Raw genomic sequence first — 21457 nt, forward strand, 5'->3', positions numbered from 1 at the left:
CAACTCATGTTAAAGGTAGCAGACTAAGTCAGGCGAGGCATGGCAAGACCATCTAAGTTTGCACCAAAATGGGAGGGACCTTTTGTGATAAGAGAGGCACATCCAAGTGGATATTACCGTCTGGTCCAGATGGATGGAAAGGACCTGATGGATCCCATCAATGGGAAGTGGCTAAAGCGTTATTATACTTAAAAAAAAAAAAAAAAAAGGGTTATGTAGTTATCCCTTTTGTTTAATGAGTTTTATGTTTCCTTTTTTCCTTCAAGTGACTATGTCACAAGCCAAGATTGTAACGTGCTTTTATGAGTATGTAATGAAAAGATACGAAGTATTATAAAAACATTCTATGTCATAGTAATAGCAAAAGCGGTAACAAAGTGTAGCATCATAGTTACAAACCCAAATTGTGGCAGTCATATCAAACTTGCCAAATAAGTGCTATAGGAAACATAAAGTGTACTAGATGGGGTAGTAAGAGGAGGAAAACAAAAAACAAAGAAAGGGGAACTACATCATCATCAACGAAGCCCCGAAATAAGAGGTTGATCTCCGAAGTGGCTAGATCCACCAATGTTGGAAAGAAGGCGCTCACGACGACCCTCTAAGTCTACCACCTCCTTCCTCAGAGTCTTGATGCATGTATCAATGGCATCAACGGCAGGCTGAACCTTCATCATGAAGAAGGCTTGGGCAATCTCATGATGATGGTCCATAATGAACTCCACAGCAAATCCCACACTAATAAGCTCCTGAATCGCAGCCTTCCACTGTAGGATCCTCTTGGTAGAAATTGTGTCAACAAAATTATGCTCAATATCGTTCATCACGATCCCCAGCAGCTTCAAGAAGTATTCCCTAGCAGAACGGCCAAGGTGGAATCTCTGCATGAAGTCACCGCGACTACTATAGACCACCTCCAAATGAGAAGCACAATCCTCAAGAATTCTGAAGTCATGGAAGTCTACATAGGGAGGCCCAGAACCCCAGAAGTCTGCAGGATCAAGGTCATTAACCTCAGGCTGATCAAAATGAGCAAAGAAGGCTGCAACCTCACTTACAAGGTCTAGAACTATGGTAGAACTGTTGCCCACCTTAAACTGAGAAGGGGCAGTGGGGAGTGGACCTAACAAGAAAACATGAAGCATGATGTGAAAAACCATGAGCTAAGAAGGATGAACTCACATTGAAGAAGTGAAGAAAGAGATGAGGAAAAGAAACACACTAGGACCCGTAAGAACAGGGGCTGTGGAGATGGCAAAAACTGATACTATAGGTACGGCAGAAATTGATACTATGGGTACGGCAGAAACTAATGTTGAAAATACAGCAGAAACAGGTGCTACAGGTGCGGCAGGAGAAGTGGCTATGGGCATCTCTGTGTCTGCTGCAACTCCTGGTTCCTCAAAAGTCTCTACAATCAGAGGAATAGACATGCAAAATAAAGGGAGACCGCATCAAAAAGGTGACACAGATATATATATATATATATATATATGTATGTATGTATGTATGTATGTATGTATAAAGGGGAGATAATAAAAGAAAAAAAAAAGGAGGGAGGAGGGAACTTAACAAGATAAGGAGACACATATCCATTAATTCGGACTCATGCTCAGCACTTTCCTCTTCCTCAGAATTAGAAACCCTCTTCTTTATGGTGGGTTCGTCATCAGGATCCTCAAGAACATCCTCAAATCCCTCAGAGAACAAGTCTGCATCAGGACCACGTGTAGCAGAGCTTGGGATGGAAGAAGGGGTAACCACCAAGGAGGAGCCATCCTTCACGACTTGAGATAGAGCTGCAAATGGATAACTGGTAGAGATAACAAGAGGCGTGGCAGGAGAAGCAACCTCGGTCTGAGCAGCAACAGGAGGAATGGCTCCCTCTTAGGGAGCAAATATCTCAGTAGGAATGGGAGCAACCTCACTAACCCTCTTCGTATGAGTACCCTTATCTATGGATACCGGCTCAATGGAAGGGATAGGAGCCTAGTAGAAACTCTCTGTGTAGCAGTAGGTATGGCAGGAGTCGCAAGCTCAAACACCATATTAGCCCCATCAAAGAAACCTTCCATGGTTGTGCCCGTAGAGGTAGAAATCTCCTCAGCCGTGGGGTGATATATGGAGATAGGCTTACGCTCGGCCTAGACAAAAGAGAGAGAGAGAGAGAGAGAGAGAGAGAAAATGAGGAAGAGAAGGATGCATGAATGTTGACGATGCAGAAAGGGAGATGAAAAAGAAGAAAAAGAAAAAAGAAATAAAGGAGACATACCTCAAACTCGGGCTTATCAAGTAATATAGGACGGGTGGCAGAGACATCATCCTTATGCTTAAACTGCAAAAAAAAAAAAAAAAAAAAAAAAAAAAAAACAGAAGACAAGGATAAAGAGTTGAGTCAACAAGTGTATAAGGGTTAGTCGTAGGAAAGCCCAATAAAAACATAAAGAAGACAAAGCAAAATTAAAGATAACATACTCTCCTCTTAGTAGTGGTAGACGCAAGAGGAGGAGATGTCTTTCTATTACTGCCTCAAGTTCAACTAGAAGGGAAAGCATCGGTAGATGGCCGTAGAGTAGTAGGCTTGGGCTTACTGGCAATAGGGCGCCTGCTAGAACAGGTACGAACGGAAGAAGGGGGAGAGCTTATAAAACTATGCTGCCAATGGGAGGGAGGTCACTCTCGAAAGGTACAATATCTAAACAAGCCTCAGAAGAATCATCATTCTTTTTGGTGGACTTAGGCTAGGCAGAACTCTTCTTAGTAGGCATAGAAATGTTTATCACCTTTACTCTTACCACCCTCTATCCTCCTCAACCCATTAAAAAATGGCAGACTGACAGATTTATAGGGCAGAAGCAGCCGAGGGTTGGCAGAAATAACTGCACTAAGCCTGTCAAGAGGAATAAGGGAAAACCCATGGCTGCCTATCAATTCCTACTCAAATCACAACCTACCAGTATCCGTGCATGGCAGGAGTACAAATGCCCTCTCTGTGTGAGCCTGGAATAGTAACTGCAGTGAAATGCTTGCTCCAGAACTCAAAGGCAGCATGTCCCACGAATGGCTGAACGAAAGTAGGACACTCCATAAGGGAGAAAGATCATCAGGAATATCTTGATCCAATCCAAACTGTCTCCTCACCCTGTTAGCAGGATAGTGCACAAACCTAATGCCCTCATCAGCCAGATAAGGCAACCACCCAGCATTGGTTACTGCCAAATAAGTAATCCCCCTCTCCTCAAAACTGGTCAATGGGGTAATGGTCCCAGCAGTATCAACAAAGGGACCCATAACAGAATCAGCACATGTGTAACCTATACCTAAGTTCCTGTATGCTCTCTAAGAAAACCCAACTCCTTTATAAAAAAAACTCAATGGTAGGATGACCAATTGGCTTCAGACCAACCCAACGAAAAGTCAAACTCAAATCAACCACAGAAATCGATAATGACTCTCGGACACGACTGATATTTTTCCTTAGCAAAACGGAAAGGCCTACACTTCGCCAAATGCCTGGCACAACGCTTATACAACAAGTGCTGTAGAATAGTACTGTGAACAGAAGAAGTAACTAAGTGGCAAGAGCTTGCTTGATCCTCGTCACTCCGCAGAATGTCCAACTAAACATACAAATGTTCCAAAAACATAGGAGCCAATGGCAGGCTTACCCCAGCAGATGTCCTAAAAACTTGGGCTCCGTTGGCTTCCTCAATTCCCAATCTTGTCATCCGCCAAGGTACTTCACTCCTTGTGCTTATTCTCTTCAAGTTTGGATCGGGCACAGCTTTAGGTTGGAAGGAATGGGTGGATAGGGAGTTGTCAGACACGGGTTTTATGGGATTGTTTCCTCCCACTGCTTATCTAACTATAGGGACCTCTTCAATCTCCACCATTTGGTTTTCCGGTGGTGTACCACCACTCACACTTTCTTTCTCTCCTGCGGTGAGATCATCGTGACTTTGGAAGATGTGGCAAACCAGTTGCTTTGCCTATCCTTGGTGATGTTGACCCTAGCATTTTGGAGCTTTCTCGAGAAGAAGAAGCCATGGAGGCCGAGTTGAAGAAGAGGATGAGTGGCATTGCGAAGTTGTCATATTGGGTCAGTTCCTCCTTTAAGATCTCTGTTGCTACTCCTCGTGTGGCCTTCGTTATGTTCTGGCTTTGTAAGTTTATCTTTGGCTCTCTTCCCCACTATGTTGTGAAGCCTTTATATTTCAATTAGCTATTAGGATATTTACAGGGGTAAGCTTGCCATAGGCTTCCATGATTTTGGGACATTTGTATGTTCAATTGGACATTCTGTAGAGTGACGAGGATCAAGCAGGCTCCTGCCACATAGTTACTTCTTCTGTTCACAGTACTATTCTACAGCACTTGTTGTATGAGCGTTGTGCCAGGCACTTGGCGAAGCGTAGGCCCGTCCGTTTTGCTGAGGAGAAATATTAGTCGTGTCCAAGAGTCATTACTGATTTCTGTGGTAGATTTGAGTTTAACTTTCTGTTGGCTTTTCATTGGGTTGGTTTAAAGCCAATTGGTCATCCTGTCGTTGAGTTTTTCGATAAAGAAGTTGGGTTTTCTTGGAGAGCATATAGGAACTTAGGTACAAGTTACACATGCGCCGATTTTGTTATGGGTCCCTTTGTTGATACTGTAAGGACCACTACCCCATTGACCGGTTTCGAGGAGAGGAGGATTACTTATTTGGCAGTCACCAACACTGGGTGGTTGCCTTATCTAGCCAATGAGGGCGTTAGGTTTGTGCACTATCCTATTAACAAGGTGAGGAAGAGGCAGTTTAGACTGGATCAGGATATTCCTGAGGATCTTTCTTTCCTTATGGAGTCTCCTACAACTGTTAGGCCATTCCTGCGACAAGCTGTCTTTGAGTTCTAGAGCAAGCGTTTCACTGTAGTTACTATTCCAAGCTCATAGAAAGAGGGCATTTGTACTCCTACCATGCACGGATACTGGTAGGCTGTGATGACTTCATTTGAGCAGGAATTGATAGGCAGCTGTGGGTTTTCCTTTATTCCTCTTGACGGGCTTAGTGCGGTTATTTCTGTCCACTCTCAGCTGCTTCTGCCCTCTAAATCTGTGTTGGTATATGCTAGGAAGCAGAGTCGGTCTGCCATTTTTTAGTGGGTTGAGGAGCATAGAGGGTGGTTTTGGCATGCTGGCAATTATCTTGCGGGTTGGGAGAAAAGAGTAAAGGTGATAAACATTTCTATGCCTACTAAGAAGAGTTCTACCCAGCCTAAGTCCGCCAAAAAGGGTGATGATTCTTCTGAGGCTTGTTTAGACATTGTACCTTTTGAAAGTAATCTCCCTTCCATTGGCAAAATAGTTTTAGAGAGCTCTCCCCTTTCTTCCGCCTGTACCTGTTTTAGTAGGCGCCCCACTGCCAACAAGCCCAAGCCTATTGCTCTACGGTCATCTACCGATGCTCCCCCTTCTAGTAGAACTCGAGGCAGTAAGAGAAAAACATCTCCTCCTCCTGTGTCCACCACTACTAAGAGAAGAGTATGTTATCTCTAATTTTGCTTTGTCTTCTTTATGTTTTTATAGGGCTTTCCTGCGGTTAACCTTTATACACTTGTTGACTCATCTCTTTATCCTTGTCTTCTGTTTTCTTTTCTTTTGCAGTCTAAGCATAAGGAGGACGCGTCTACCACCCGTCCTATATTACTTGATAAGCCCGAGTTCGAGGTATGTCTCCTTCCTTTCTTTCTTTTTTTTCTTCTTTTTCATCTCCCTTTCTACATCGTCAACATTCATGCATCCTTCTCTTCCTCATTTTTTTTTTCTCTCTCTCTCTCTCTCTTTTTTTTTTTTTTTTTTTTTTTTTCCAGGCCAAGCCTAAGCCTATCTCCATATATTACCCCACGACTGAGGAGATTTCTGCCTCCATAAGCACACTTATGGAAGGTTTCTTTGATGGGGCTGATGTGATGTTTGAGGTCGCAGCTCCTGCCACACCTGCTACTGCATAGAGAGTTTCTACTGAGGCTCCTATCCCTTCCACTAAGCCGGTATCCATAGATGAGGGTACTCATACGGAGAGGGTTAGTGAGATTGCTCCCATTCCTACTGAGACACTTACTCCCTAAGAAGGAGTCATTCCTCCTGTTGTTGCTCAGACCGAGGTTGCTTCTGCTGCCACACCTCTTGTTATCTTTACCAGTGATCCCTTTGCGGTTCTATCTCAGGCTGTGAAGGATGGCTCCTCCTTGGTGGTTACCCCTTCTTCCATCCTAAGCTCTGCTACACGTGGACCTGATGCAGACTTGACCTCTGAGGGATCTGAGGATGTTTTTGAGGATCTTGATGATGAACCTACCATGAAAAAAATGGTTTTTGATTCTGAGGAAGAGGAAAGTGCTGAGCATGAGGCCGAATTCATGGGTATGTGCCTCTTTATCTTGTTAAGTTCCGTCCTCTCTCCTTTTATTTTTTTATTTTTTTTATTTCTTTATTTTATTATCTCCTCTTTATACATATATATCTGTGTCATCCCTTTGATGCGGTCTCCCTTTATTTTTCATGTCTATTCCTCTTATTGTAGAGACTTTTGAGGAACCAGGACTTGTAGCAGACATAGAAATGCCCACAACTACTTCTCCTGCCACACCTGTAGCATCCATTTCTGTCGTATTTTCAGCACCAGTTTCTGCCGTACCCACAGTATCAATTTTGGCCATAGTGATGAAACATTGTTCCGCATTTTGTGGGACACCTCTTGCTGGTGTCTCCTCTTTGTCTGTTGCATGCTCTGGGTCATGCTGGCTCCCTTTCTACTTTGTTTTGTTTATTCTCAGTTGAAGGATTTCTTCCATCATTTGCTACTGCGAGTGTTGCAGTGACTGCAACACCTCAATGAAGATGTTGGCATTGTCAGTGGGGACTCTTGGCTGTGGTTGGGGTTCAGCCCCCATTCTGTTAACACCTTTCGTCTGGTTATGCTGTTGTTAGTGAGGCGTTGTTGGCCTAGATTCTGCCTGCGAGGGCACGGTGCTCATGTTTTGTGTCATCCTAGATCTTGGGGGCATTTGTTTATGAGGGCTTCCATCCCTATCTATTTCCTAACTCCCTAGTGGAGTCGCCAATTTAAATGTGGTGGGCCTTTTTGTGATGTTGGGCTAGGCCGTCTCCTGCTGTATTGGGCCCAAGTGTTCTGAATGAGGGAGTTGGGATCGGTCCAATTGTAACCCACCTTAGTCTGGCTTGTGACAAACTACTCCCCGTTTGCCAAAAACTTTGGTCATGTGCTCATGACAGGCGAAGCTGATATGGGAGAGTTATGACAGGTAGATATAATAAAAACAATAAGAGAAATACGTCCGCTATTTAGACAGAATAAATAGATAAAGGGTAGCGGCAAAAAGTGCCCTGTACATGCAATGGCAGAAATAAGTGGGGAAGAAATAGTAATGAACTATTGAATTAAAGAGGGTAATGTTAGTCTGTCGTTCCGAGTTATGTTATAGGGCCAAAACCAAGAAGGGAACCGTTTCCTCATTATGGTAATAGGAACGATAATGAGGAAATGGTTCCATATGAAAGGCATCTCTCATTTTAGCCTTTAGTTACCTTTGTTTGGTCTAGGTGTCCTTACCAACCATTACTGGTTTGTCAGCTGTTCAACCACCACCATTACCAGACAAAGAAGGTTATTTTGTTTGCTTGCTCACCGTGGCATTCTTACCTACCACAGTGTGGGTATTCTCACTTGTTATCCCTCATAGCATGCACCTAGTGGGTCCAACTCATATTTGCTTCTTTTGGGTGGTATGTCATCGCAGCAAGACATTTCTCCCAAAAGAACCTGAACAGGAACTCCATAATAGGTTTTTTCCTTCTCCCCATTGCCAGACCATGCCCTCCCTTACCTCTGACCTATGACCCACTACTTCCTGTATTGGCTGGGTAGAGGCTGGTGATGTCTGGACCTTATGCGTGCTTCACTTCTGTGTATGTCCAAAACCTGCCCGCTGCTCATGCGTTTGCCGCGGTTTGGAGGCTCTTCTGCACCTTCTGCCGCCCCTCTTTGGCTTCTTATGGCGTGAGCTATTTTCTGATTTCTTGTTCTTTATGGCCCACTCCCTTTAGGGGTTGGGCTTTGCTGGATTGTGGGCTCTTCTTCCTTCAACCTACTTTTTTACTCCTTTCTGCAGTCTTGCTACCATTTCCTGCCATACCACTCTACCATTCCTGCTGTGATGTTATTTGACCCAAGCCTGCTAGGCCTCTTTGGGCTTGCTGCTTATTCTTCTCTCAATGACTCAATATGATCATTGGGCTTTTTATTACATTGCTTGTGGGGTCTTGTATCCCATTTATTTATGCTTGGCATCCTTGGCCCTTTTTCTGCGTTCCCATGGGTTTTTACTAACTCCTTTAGGCTTCTCTAGCCCAATTACCATATCCTTCATCCTTGGGGCTCATGGGCTTTTCATTAACCCCTTACTTTCTTTACTTGCATTACTTCGAGCTTGCTGTGGCCCATTCTCATTTTTCTACATCATATACTGCCCATGGGTTTGCTACTTCTCTCTCTCCAGATTTCTTCAGGCCCGTTTGCTTTCTCAATACCCATTTGTTTATTTTATGAGCTTATGATCCATTATTTCTGCCACTTGGGTTTAATAGTTTTTTTCTTATCCACTTACTAACTCTTCTCTGCCCATATTGTTGGGCTTCTTCCTTCTACCGAGCTTCCCAAAATGAGCATCAACACTAAGGAAATATTTTAACAAAACAATAAAGGCTGAATTCTAATTTTTGATACATTTTCTATGTAAACTATACTAAAAGTTGTTTCCAATCACAACAAGAAATATTAGAAAGACCAAGAAGGTTTACTTTACACATTGTCCTCCGGAGAGTCCTTCGCATTGATAGCTGCACTGGGGGCAAGGAACAATGGTACTGTTGTAGAATGCAGACAAGGAAACACAACATTTTGGAGTTCGTGAAGCTTCAAATTGTGATTAACTATAGGTTACATTCCAAGTTTCTACCATAGACCAGAAATATATGTCATAAAGAAAGCAAAGCATCTATCATCAAACCATATAATCTAATCTCTAAGTAAATGCAACTTCATAATATTAGTTCCCAAAGGAAAAAAAAAAATATTCATATTAATTCTTCAATCAACATACTTGAAATCTGTGTATTTCTAGTGAGAAAAGAAAAATAAAAAAGATTGTATAATTATAAAGAATGAAATATGCAAAGTGACAAATATAGGACTTTTTTTTTTTTTTTTTGCGTTTTTGGCAAGTTTAGGGTTAGGATAATTTGTGAATTTTATTTTTAGGTTTATTTCTTTATATATAAAAAATAAAAAAAATAAAAAAGAAGAAGAATAAGAAGAAGATAGGGCTCAATAAATGACTAGCCTTTAGGTGGGTAAGGAAAAATATTTGATTTAGCCTTTAGGGTTGCAAAATAAATGGTTAGTTCTTAAACTTTTATCTCATGAACAATTTAAGTAAACTGACACATCATCACTCCGTTAAATACATCATAAACTAAAAATGATAACTTGAAGTTTCTAAGACTAAAAACGACCATTTTTAAATTTTTAAGTTTGTTATGGATTAATTACAACTAATTAGTTTAAGTTTCAAAGATTAATAGCACACATGAATGAAAAAGTTTAGAGACCAACCATACTTAGCTTCTAAATGAAACTTCAATGCTTACCAAGAGCTTCTCTCCATCGACGGCCTCTATCCTCGCTGAACTTGGATGGGGGGACCTGAAATGGATCTCCACAAGTATAACCAGGAAGACCAAGACTGAAATTTAAGGGCATGAAACCACCGCCTATATTTGGAGTAGAAGGTTTTTTAACATTCATACTAAAAGCTGCAAGATACTTAGTTTAGTCTTGTGTCATGAAGGTTAGCACCCCTCCCTTGCAACAATTGGCAAACTGCTTGTTATAAGGTGCTCCTGGCATAAGATCAATTATCACTGGCTGCTTTTTACAACAATGAGGAAGTACTCCTCCCTTAAATCTTAAGCAATTTCCCTGTTGGGTGGCTTCTGCTCCCCACATATCCCATATTGCCTCGTCGCCTTGCCATGTCCAACTCAATTTCCAACCAGGCATCTCCACATGTCGGAATAGTTGGAAGTTGTAGAGTGATACCCTTACCTGCAATTCAATAAGTTGACATCTGATCCGAGAGCCAAAAAAAAAAATGATTTTGTTCATGCAATCTATATACTAGGATTAAGTTTTGGTTTATCAGAACATCTAACAAAAGAATGTAGAAACTTGAAACACTTGACTCTGGTACTCTAACCATTCATAATGTGACGCCTTAAGGGTGTACAAGCTATGTTGCCAAGAATGAGGACCCTTACACATAACATATTACATTAAGTTTAAATCATTATATAAGTTTAGAATTGTATCATATTTTTTTTCTTTTCAAATATAAATATAATGTCTATATTATTAAAACTTGAATTTTAAGGTAATATTTTGAATATTTATTCCTTGTTGATTTTCTATATAAACCCCAAAATTCCAGTTTGTCCAAGTGTCAATAAGCTATGGACACTCTGCATTTCTGTCCTTACTCCTGAATGTCTCATTAGTGTGATATGATTTTTTTAAATTTTATAAAAATTCATTTGATTTAATATGTATTTTTAAAATTTTGGATGGTTATTATTCATTTCTAAGATTAAAATAAAGATAAAATACTCTATAAAAAAATAAGAAGGTAAAATATGCCTAAAGAGATACATACTAATCTATATAATATATTAATATCTAAAAGATTAAGCCACATTTTGGTCCACTTAGGTTTTTTTGGTCTAGTTCAGTCCACTTTGGTCTATTTCGGTCTATTTTGGTTCATTTTGGATTAATTAGGTCTTAAATTTTTTTTTTTTTTTTTTTTTTTTTGTAGATTATCTTTTTTAGTTTTGGCTAAAAAAATTCTTAATTTTTGGGTCAAAAAGTATGAAATTTTATTCAATTTAGACCGAACTTTTTAGTTTTGGGCTAACAAATACAAACAAAATAGACATTAAAAATTATAAATTATAAATATGAACCTAAAATAGTAAACTGGATATTTGGATTAGAAAATCAACAGGGAAGAGCACTATATTGAACTTATGCACAGATGATCGTTTGCAAGCAGACTATTCTCAAGAACCAGTCTCATTCTCCTTCTTTGGGGGAAAAAGAAAATCTGAAACTCATGAAAGCCGAGTCGCTAACAGAGTTGACATTAAAAAGAAAATCATAGTATTCAATTTATTTTTATTAATTAAAAGGACAACATTGGTATTGGCGTGGGACACCCTAATTCTTATGAATGGGCTTCCAGCCAAGTAAATTAAGTAATTGAAAAAACATCCAACCTTTCAGGTGCCTGACCTAATTAAAATAAAACATTTGATCAAATCATAAATATATATATTAAAAAAAATGAAGAACTTACATCATACTTTGCTTCATTATCGTTATCAACCATGAGATCCCATGTAATTGTCATATTGGTATTAGGATCCAATGAATCATACCCATCTGCATTTCAATCAAATTTGACCCAAAAAATTTAAAAAAAAAAAAAAAAAAAAAAAAAAAAAAAAAAAACTTAATTTATAAGTAAAACAATTAAAATTTGAGGGGCAAAGAAAAAAAAAAAAAGAGAGAAGCTAGCTGCTTACAAGAAGGTGAGATGGAACAAGCGAGAAAGAAGAAGATCAAAATCAAGACCATACTCAATTGATCTTTGTTCACCCAAACAAAAAGGGGTTCACTTCCAAAACCCAATATATAAATTGTATTTCTCCCTCTTCAAATCTGTGCCAAATCATAAATGGCACAGTGCTCCACACATATAAGACAGGTGATATGTGTGGAAAATTGTCACTCTTTTTATCAATGAATGTTGCCAATTTTGGGTGCTTAGAATTAAGTCTATGAATTGACTTTATGAGTGTGTACGCATTCAAAGCTAACACATATCAGTGATCCGAGGGATTTTGACCGTTTTGAATCTCTCTCTCCCCAATGAATATATTATGAATTTATGATCGTAAGATAAAGGAAAAGAATGAGGAAGACCCAAACCATTTTTTTTAGAAGATACTCAAACCAAATTAATCTGCCTAAATAGTTTTAGTCATTTAGAGAACAAAACCAAAAATATAATAGTTTCCCTCTCTCCTGTATGTTGGAAATTTATTTTGGTATCTCGTATTCCCCATAGTTTATTTGCTAAACATAAGAGAAAAGATAAACATTAATTTATTTAAAAATAAAAACACTGATTCTTTTGTCTTTTTGAAAAAATGTTTGACAAAAAACAGACTAATTTTCCAATCATAACTTGTTATGTTAAGCATTTTACACCATATTTTATATGTATGTTAGCATTTTATACCAATGCCCATTCCAAATTCCTTGTTGGATGGGTCCTTAAAACACCAAGGTAAGGTTGATTGGGAGACTTATTAAGGGGCTGCACCAAGCAGAGGTGGACATTATTGACGAAGCAATGTTATAAACAAAACTATTTTACTTTTTTTTTTTTTTTAGTTACAAATCACCGCACACTCTTGGTGTGATGATCACTTCACAAGTATAAATATTTGTTGGGTGTGGAAGGCAAGAGTCGGGATTCAAGTTTCTAAAAGGGAACTTCACACACATATACACTTAAATTATGTTATAATAGAATTTTTATTTTGTAAAAAAAAAAAGTTGCACTAAGCCGGTGGACATTATTGATGAAGCAATGTTAGAAACAAAACTATTTTACTTTCTTTTAAGTTGGCAATTGGTGACTAGTACATCACTTTCATAAGATGTTAAGTTGTGACTAGTGCAACATCATTATCATAAAAATTTATTATTGACATCTTTATTATTTTGTAAGGGTTAAAGTTTGGCTACAAATTTAGTTGTAATTTAAAACTACAACTTTCTTTAAAAAAAATTAATATTGCTACGTATTTTGAAAATCTAACTATTGGATTGCATATTCTTTACACTCGTAACATACGTGTCAAATTTTGTGCAAATTAGATCTTATTTACTATATGATCTATAAGCTTATTTTTTATATATAATTTTAGACTACAAAAACTTACAATTTAAATAATTGATTGATGACATAGTTATTGATTTTTGATCTTCTGGAAATTTTACAAGCATAGAGGATATAAGAAGAAAATGTAATCTAATGGTGAATTTGTCAAAATTCATATCCAATAAAAATATATTAAGTGAAGTTATAGTTTAAACTACAATCAACTTTGTAACCAAACTTTATCCCTTTGTAAGTAAGCTTTGTAACAACTCTTTTACCATGGATTTCCTCTAATTATGGTATTATTCTTAATATTGGTTTTTGGTTTTGTGTTTTTTTTTTTAAAGGATATTTTCATTCATTTGAAATCTGGGCTTTTCTTTTATTTGAAGAGATTCATGAGCTTTCCATTTGGTTACCAAAATCTATATCGCTTTTGCAAACATAGAATGGAAGGTTTGAGAAAAAGGAAAAATTTTAGATCCAAATCAGTTTGGAGAAATCTTACTTAGACCTTAAACCCACTATGTAGTAGTTGAAAAAATCATGAATAGTTTTAGTTCTATTTACTATTTAATGAGTCACGTAATTTGTTAAAATCTTAAAATAAAGACAAAGTTTAGCTCCAAATATATTTGGAGTTATCTTTCCCAACATTTTACTTAACAAATTATAAAATTATCTATGTTTATTATTTAAACAAGTCATATGACTAATTAAAAAAATCATGTGACTAAAATTAAACATAAATGGTCTCTTCAATTACCACATAGTTCCTTTTCAAAAAAAAAAAAAAAAAAAATCCAGCATAGTTAGTTGGAAGTGGGAACAAGATGGCATAACTTTTTCCTTATTTTAATAGGTATAGATAGTTTTACAATTCATCATGTAGTGAGTTGGAGAAGAATCTTCCAAACCAGTTTATAATTAAGCTTTTGTGTCAAGAATAAACTATAATACAAGGGAAAAGTTTAGTTATCTTCTTTTATCTTATTTTATGGCGATTGAAGAGATCATTCATGTATAGTTTTACTCATGTGATTTTTTTAATGAGTCATGTGACTTGTATTGTGGGTTAAAGGAGATAGCTCCAAACTGATTTAGACTTAAAACTCAGACAAAATTTAGTTACAAACTTGATTGTAGTTGTACGGCATATGACCAGAAGCCCCTATCATTGGGCCCTAATTAAGGAAGGCCCAAGAAGGATATCATTCTTGGGCTTGTCCCATCATGTTCGGCCCATGAAGCCCAAACACTGTAGCTCATTGATCATGGTCTCTGTGTCCAAATACACCTCGGGGACCCCATGATCGGCTAGTCCTCCAATGACGTTCGGCTACATCCCAGCAAGTTGGAAGTGCCCTGGGAAAGTGTGCTGCTGACCAAGTTTCGATGGCTAACACCAGTTCCAATGTAGCAACTCCTATTCCCAACAAAATTTATTCCTTGTCAGGAATAATTAGTTTGGGCCCTACCCGCACGAGTGGGGTTAGAATGTAATCATAATTCCACCGCTTCCCTCAAGCTATAAATAGGGGAAGGAACACTAAAGTAGGGGTTGGACAGTTCAAGGGCAAAGAGGGAGAGAGAGAGAAAGTAACTGAGCAAGCTATAGAGTGGAGAAAATGAAAAAGGGAGTTAGGATTTGAGTGTACCTTGTTCTTAAACCCACCCTAGAATTACCCATAGTAGGATATACTAAACCCACTAAACAAATAAATTGTGAGCCCAAAACTTAAGGCCTACTAATTGAGGGGTAGCTGGGCTGCACAGTAGCCAATAGCACCTAATGTTTTTTTTATTGAATGTGAATTTTGAGAAATCCAACATTGAATTATACTTTATTCTTAAATATAGTATGCTTGATTTTCAAAAAATCAAAGATTAATAACTATGTCATCAATCAAATATTTAAATTTCAAATTTTTGTAATCTAAAATCATGAATAAAAAATATTTTAATAGATCAAATAGTAAATAACATTTGTTTAGCACGAAATTTGACATGCGTGTTAAAAATATAAAGAACATACAATTTAACAGCTATATTTTCAAAATAAATAGTTATGTTTAATTTTTTTTTTTTTTTAGTGAAAGTTATAGCCAAAGTTTGTACTCAAAACTTAATTCAAAATGCAAGGGTGTTAGTTATAAAAAAAAAAAATAATAATAATAATAAATTAAATAAATAAATAAAAATTTGCAAGGGCGTTCGGTTGTAAAAGCGACGACTACATTTTTATTAAGGCGAAAACGTTGCGTCGCTGTGAATTATCGATAGATAAAACTGAAAATGAATCTGCGCCCCTTGGACTTCATTCATTCTTGCTTTCCCTCCAAAATCTGCTCCCTTTTTCTAATTCCCATTTTCAAAACCTACACACTGAAAAACTCACTCTCGCTCTCTCTCTCTCTCTCTCTCTCTGGAGCTATTACAATTCTCAAGGTTGATTTGATCGATTGTTAGTTAGATTCAGTTAAATCTTTGTTCATCTCTCTCTCTCTCTCTGTCTCTCGGTAAAACCAAATTTGGTTCACATTCAGTTGAACTGAATTTCAATCTGAATCGCATTTCTTTGTGAATTATCTCAGGAGCTAGAAAATGGAGGATTACTTGCTGTGCATGAAGACCTTGCGCTCTCAGATGAACGGTACGCTACCTCTCTCTCTCTCTCTCTCTCTCATTTTTTATATCTAAAATCGAAGAACTAGTGTGTGTATTTCAAATTACAGCGAATTAAGATCTGTGAGTAACAAATTAAGTGAAATAAAAAAAATAGATGTGGAGGATCAAACTGCAAAGATCACTGTCGAAGAGCAAATGCAGTTAACCACCATTCAAACCTTGGAAATCGATCTCAATTCTGGTATGTATCATGTATGTAATCTATGTTTATGCATGTGTTTTATGGTGTTTTTCTCAGCAGTAGTAGTGCATATTATTAATCAGAATGTATGTATGTATGTATGAATTTACGTGTATGTAGTTGTAAGTTTATCATGTTGATTTTTCTGAATAATGGTGGTGCATACCATGTATATAAGTATTGTAAGTGTGTATTTCACAGTGATTTTTCTGAATGCGTGTTAGGCTGAGCATTTCATATTATGTGCTATGGTTAAATGAAATAATTAACTATGAATGAAACCTTGTAAGGAACTGTTATTATAAATTTTGAAAAATTCAAATGAATTTTCGGTTGGCCTATATGGCTTGGTTTGGTTTGTTTAGTCTTAAGGTATTTTACAGTGCACACTATTTCTCGGTTGAAGTTTTCAAGCCATGATTATTCTTAGAATGATTTTGATTTAATACTATTTTTGCATTTTATAATTTTGCAATACTTTTTGTGTCAAGCTTTTCTGTAATCCTTGTTTCAGCATTATGAGTTATATATTTATTGAGCTGTGTAATGGAAAGCATATGAAAGGCATCTCTCATTTTTCATCCTTGTTTGTTTGCTAACATTTTAAAGCTGTTTATCGTTATTTTGCAGCAAAATCTGAAACAAAGCAACTCAAAGAAGATACTGAGCAGATGATGAAGGCGAAGGGTCAGATTTGCTCACAGATTTTGGAAAGACAGAGAAAGATTGTATCCTTGGAGTCTGATTCGTCCACTCTTGCACAGGTACAGTTCACCCCTTCTGCTGGTGCGTACATGTGTGTTCAAGCCCTCGGTTGTGAAACCTTATTTTGCACAAAATTGCTAGAAAGATACACAAAGAAGTAGTTGATACTTGAAAGAACAAAATTAATAGGGCTATAGAAAAAGAGGACCCTCATTATCTTGTGAAGATTTTTCTTTCTCTATTTGTGGAAAAAGTGGTGTTTAGAATTCTTGGGACGTCGTACCTGTAGTGTGTCCACTAACTTGTTTATAAAGCAAAGATAGTGTGCCTTGCTTTTGCACAGAGCTCATACGTGTAGCAATGTAGGCACCTGCCCAACTAGCTGTCCTTTCACTTTACGACCAGTACAATAGCATGCTCATAGATTAGTAGTCAGAAAATGACTGAGTTGTATTATAATAATACTTCCTTCTGTATGTGATTCTAATATTCATCTTCATCATGTCACTATTTCAGTATTTGCTTCTTCTGCAGCACATAATTATATTCCTTATAATATAAACTTGTAGACGTTGGGGATCTTTTTGTATCATTTCACAACAAAAGATCATGAATGGTTAATGTGAAGTGGAAGATATTACAGTCATAGGAGTTTTGCATAGTCATTGATTAGCTGTTAACAGTACAATCAGAACAGCAACAAAAAATGGTTCGTCTGAGTTCCGTAGAACTTAACAATTGTACAAAAGAAGATATAAAGCTTCTGATTATGAGATCCTGTAATTTATTTTATGATGAGGATAACCCGTCAAGGCATTCTAAAGCCTGAAATAACTGCAAAACAAACATGTTTCATAGAAAGTCACTTCGATACTTTTCAATAGACTACCTAGAGAAGGGTAAACCTGGGCTGTTAAACAGCAGAAGCTAATTTGAGAATCATGATCCTAAAGAACAGCCTATAACTTATACTGGGCTTTGAAAAGTAGACATGGGTTGCATATAAGGGGATTTACAAACAGTCTAATTTTTCTTTTGAGATAGAAATGCCACATGCTTGATTATTCAATAATAAACAGTTTTGCACCTATATGCTATTTTCTCTGTTTAAACCCTGATTCTTCAACAAACAGACATTGGAGCTTATTCAACAAGAAAAGGCCAGTTTATCTTCCAAACTTTTAGAGATGAGGTAGTTCAAAGCACACCCTACAACAATTGTGGAAAAAAAATATTGTTTAATGATTAAAACTGCAATTTGTTTTTCAATAACAGGACTTACTTTACCAAGGTTGGAGAGGAAATCAATGCCAAATTACAGGAACAGCAGGTTTGATTCAAAAAAATTTCTTCTTATAAATTTTAAAGTTCTATGTTTAACATTCAACATTTACTTGATAGTCTCCTTCATTTTTGGCAGGATTGGGTCAATTCTCACAAAATTAGCAGAAAACTAGGAGAGCATGTTTTGGTACTTTCCTCTTGATCAGATTTTACATTTTAGTTCCTCTTCTTTTTCCATTGTACTTGTGATAGCTTTTCAGCTGGCCTTTATGAGCTCAAGTGGACTCAACTGGAGGAATTAAAGAACTGAAATATGTTTGTTGGATTTCCTTCTAGATTTCTTTTGGTAGTGTTTTGTACAAACTGCCTCACTTTTCGATTTTTGGGAATGCTTGAAAATTAGGAACAGCTTTGAGTAATTATTTTCCACCATTGAATATTTTTACCAAACAGACATCCTCTAGGTGATACTCAGCTGTATCCAAAGTGTGTCTCTGTATGTGCTTTTCTATCCACAAGCCCACAAAGTCATTCAAGTCTGTATTTGCTGAATGTTCTGCCTTGATTCTTCAGAATATTGTCTTAAATTGATCTTTTTACTATGTGCTCTCCTGGATACACCTTTTTGGAATATGGATGTTGATTTTCCAATATATTTAGATCTTGCATCTCTCTTTCTTTGCTATACCATATTTGGTTTATAGTTTAGATTCAAATCATGTAATCGCAGCTACATATATTTGAACTAAATTACTTTTAGTGCTTTTTAGTAAAAGATAACTTTTTAGGATTTTTGCTTGCTACATATATATATATATATATATATATATATTGTACACTACTTATTAAATTTTATACAGGTCAAGGATAGAATCGGTGAGCAAACAGGTGAAACAGAGGGTATGTCTTAGAATTCTTAATTTGGTTGAGGTAGTCATTAACTTCTTTCTCTTTGATAAGTAGGTAGTCGTTAACTTCTTATCTGATCCCAGCCTCCTCAGGGCCTGCAGCCTAATTTGATTTGTTGTGGCCTTTTAAGTTATTGTTAATGTATAATGGCCATCAGGCAACATGATTGTAATCTATTAGCAAATATGATCGCTGTCATTGAAATTCTTCTAAAATATTAGTTATTTTTTTGTATATTGCACTTAGATTCAAGAAATGCAAGCTGTTGATTTCTTTTTCCATGAAACAAGGGAAGAGTAAAAGAGGTGTTGTTCCCCTTTTGCAATATAGCTGGAGCACCAAACATAACCACCAAAATTAGCAGACCATATATAGCTGCAGCCTCTGCAGCCTAGCTGCCAAATGCAAACATGCCTCAAAATATCTTTTGATTACTGGATTAGGGGTAATGGATGCTAAATAATCTATAAATAGATCATGGAAAGCATATAATTGCAAAGATATGTGAAATGGGCTCTGAACCAGCCGAAGCATTCCTTGATATATAACTAGGGCTACTTGCCATTTTTGAGTTATTGTACTTAAAACAATAGTGGCTAGAAAATCTGTCCATAAGTTGCAAGCAGAGAATTATATATTCTGAAGTATATTTTTTTACTTAAAATATCGCACCAGCATCTTCATCTTATATTTTTATTTTCTTGCAGGGAAGTCTAGCATTGATGGGGACCTCATTACGGACAATCTGGTAAAGCAATCCCTCTGTTGATCAAAAATTTTGGGATGAAATGTTTTGACTTATCTTTGGACTAATAGGGAAGTGAAGCAAAGAACAACCTGATGGCAAAATTAGATGCTGCTAAAGCCACGCTCGATGAAATTTCACAAATGAAATCCAAACTTGTTATGGAAAACAGCAAGGTTACCTATTCAGATACCTATCGGTTTTCCAAATTTAGATCTATATTTATTTTTCAATTTGTTAAATACATATACTGAATGTGTAACTTCAATAAGCCTAATTAATTATAACAACACATGCAAATATTTTATTAATTCGAAATTTAGATCTATATTGATTTTGTGCTGTATATTCGTTCAATTCGAATTGAAATAAATGGGTATCAAATTTTGTTAGTTGAACTGTCCCCTACTTCTAACATTCAAAGAGCACTTAGATGAGTGTGCTTCTTTATAATTTAAGTTGTGACTATTTCAAATTTCCTAATTTTAGTTTTAATAATTTTCTTGAACGATAAAGATAATTCTTCATAGTGTAAGACTGGAAGTAATTTCTGCCTTCTAGTGGAATAAAATACGTATAATTTCCATAAATAGATAGAGTTTCCAGTAAAATTTTAGCATTGTGCAGTTTCTCTCCCTCGCCCTCCAACTCCCCCTGTGCCCCCTAAAAAAAATAAAAAATAAAAAATAAAAAGAATAGCAGGTAGAACATATCAGAGGCAACCTAAACACATGCATTTTTTTTTTTTTTTTTTTTTTTATTGTTTCAGATGAAGCAGCTTCTTGAGCAAGTGAAGTTCAAGGCAAATGATTTTGAGGTTAGTTGTTTACTTGGGACAAATGGGGCTGCGTTGCACTTTTGTTCATGGTCTCAGAAATGTTTGTGGAATTTGCCTATTCAATGCCAAAATATTGGCTCTCTGAGCAGTGGTACTTCACCCATCGTATGCTCGTATTTTCTTAATGTATGGATGGATATAGCCAGAGCTAAGAACAATGGATATAAAGACTTTGGAAGAGGAACACAACGCCCTTTTATCGGACAAAGCTGGAGTAATTGAGTATTTGCAGACTCTACCAAGCCAAATTGAAACACTGAAGGTGCTTTTTTACTCTACTGAAAATAGTAAAATATTTGTTACAACTTGATCATTTGGTAAAATGGCCTATAAATTTTGCCAAAGCTAGGTCCAAAGATGAAAGGATTCTATTTTGATTTGATGAGTAAAGATAGGACTCATTTAGCAAATAGTGTGTGCTTATACTTCCTGTGTATGGGAGTGCACCTTTTTTTGTTTTCTGAATAAATTTAGAGTTAGTGTTTGCTTGGTATTGTCAAGGCTCTGAAAATCAATGAATAATATCAAAAGAAAGGAATGTTGAGATTGACAGTCAGTTTAGTCACCACCATTTGGAAGTTTAAAAAAAAAAAAAAAATTACGTTTTCTGGATGATGATTCCTTTTCTACTCTATTAATAGACTCAAGTTTGCATTTTCAATATGAAATTGTCCCCTTTCTTTCATGGAAGCCTTTGCCTTTTGCAGGGAATTTCTCATATCATTACATGTGCATGTGGAAAGGAATACAAGGTGGGTGTGGACTGTTGTGTATGACAAAACAAGAACTGCTTGAACATTGGAGAACTGTAAAGGCTAAGAGAAGAAATCAATAGACCACTAGAATATGTGACTTGCTGTATAGGTAATTCTAACAGAAAAGAATTTGATTCTCTACTAATATTGCAAGTTGACTCTGATAAACCTGTTATTGTTGTTGAAGAGTGAGTTTAAGTAGTTTGAGTAGTTTCTTTGTGAAAATAAACAATGGAATGCCTTCTTTGAAATGGTAAATATTGCCAGTTAAAACATATCAATAAT

At 36.8% G+C, this 21457-nt stretch overlaps 1 protein-coding gene and 1 pseudogene across 7 annotated transcripts; one reads left to right on the plus strand and one right to left on the minus strand.

Moving 5' to 3' along the window:
* Positions 1–11850, minus strand: part of LOC126699690 (COBRA-like protein 1) — a 32570-nt pseudogene extending 20720 nt beyond the window's left edge.
* A 3521-nt stretch (positions 11851–15371) lies between these two features.
* Positions 15372–21447, plus strand: LOC126700281 (uncharacterized). Of its 7 annotated transcripts, XM_050398356.1 has the most exons (13): positions 15379–15545; positions 15662–15720; positions 15850–15936; positions 16567–16700; positions 17775–17833; positions 17917–17971; positions 18062–18112; positions 18786–18825; positions 19542–19582; positions 19651–19755; positions 20349–20396; positions 20560–20679; positions 21125–21447. In XM_050398356.1, the coding sequence occupies exons 2-13, from the start codon at positions 15672–15674 to the stop codon at positions 21191–21193; spliced, it is 858 nt and encodes a 285-aa protein (XP_050254313.1). In that variant the 5' UTR covers positions 15379–15545; positions 15662–15671; the 3' UTR covers positions 21194–21447. The 7 variants fall into 7 exon arrangements, with proteins under 7 accessions (XP_050254316.1, XP_050254314.1, XP_050254315.1 ...); XM_050398354.1 differs by having other exon boundaries at positions 15374–15545; positions 20349–20679; XM_050398355.1 differs by having other exon boundaries at positions 15374–15515; positions 20349–20679.
* Positions 21448–21457: the final 10 nt, after the last annotated feature.

The sequence above is a fragment of the Quercus robur genome, chromosome 9 (assembly GCF_932294415.1).
Source record: "Quercus robur chromosome 9, dhQueRobu3.1, whole genome shotgun sequence".
Taxonomy (NCBI): Eukaryota; Viridiplantae; Streptophyta; class Magnoliopsida; order Fagales; family Fagaceae; genus Quercus; species Quercus robur.

Excerpts from the sequence above, each read along its gene's own strand:
- LOC126700281 (XM_050398354.1), top strand. The coding sequence starts at position 15,672 with ATGGAGGATTACTTGCTGTGCATGAAGACCTTGCGCTCTCAGATGAAC. Across the intron at positions 17,834-17,916 it reads TCCAAACTTTTAGAGATGAG|GACTTACTTTACCAAGGTTG; the intron begins GTAGTTCAAAGC and ends TTTCAATAACAG. Across the intron at positions 18,826-19,541 it reads GCAAACAGGTGAAACAGAGG|GGAAGTCTAGCATTGATGGG; the intron begins GTATGTCTTAGA and ends ATTTTCTTGCAG.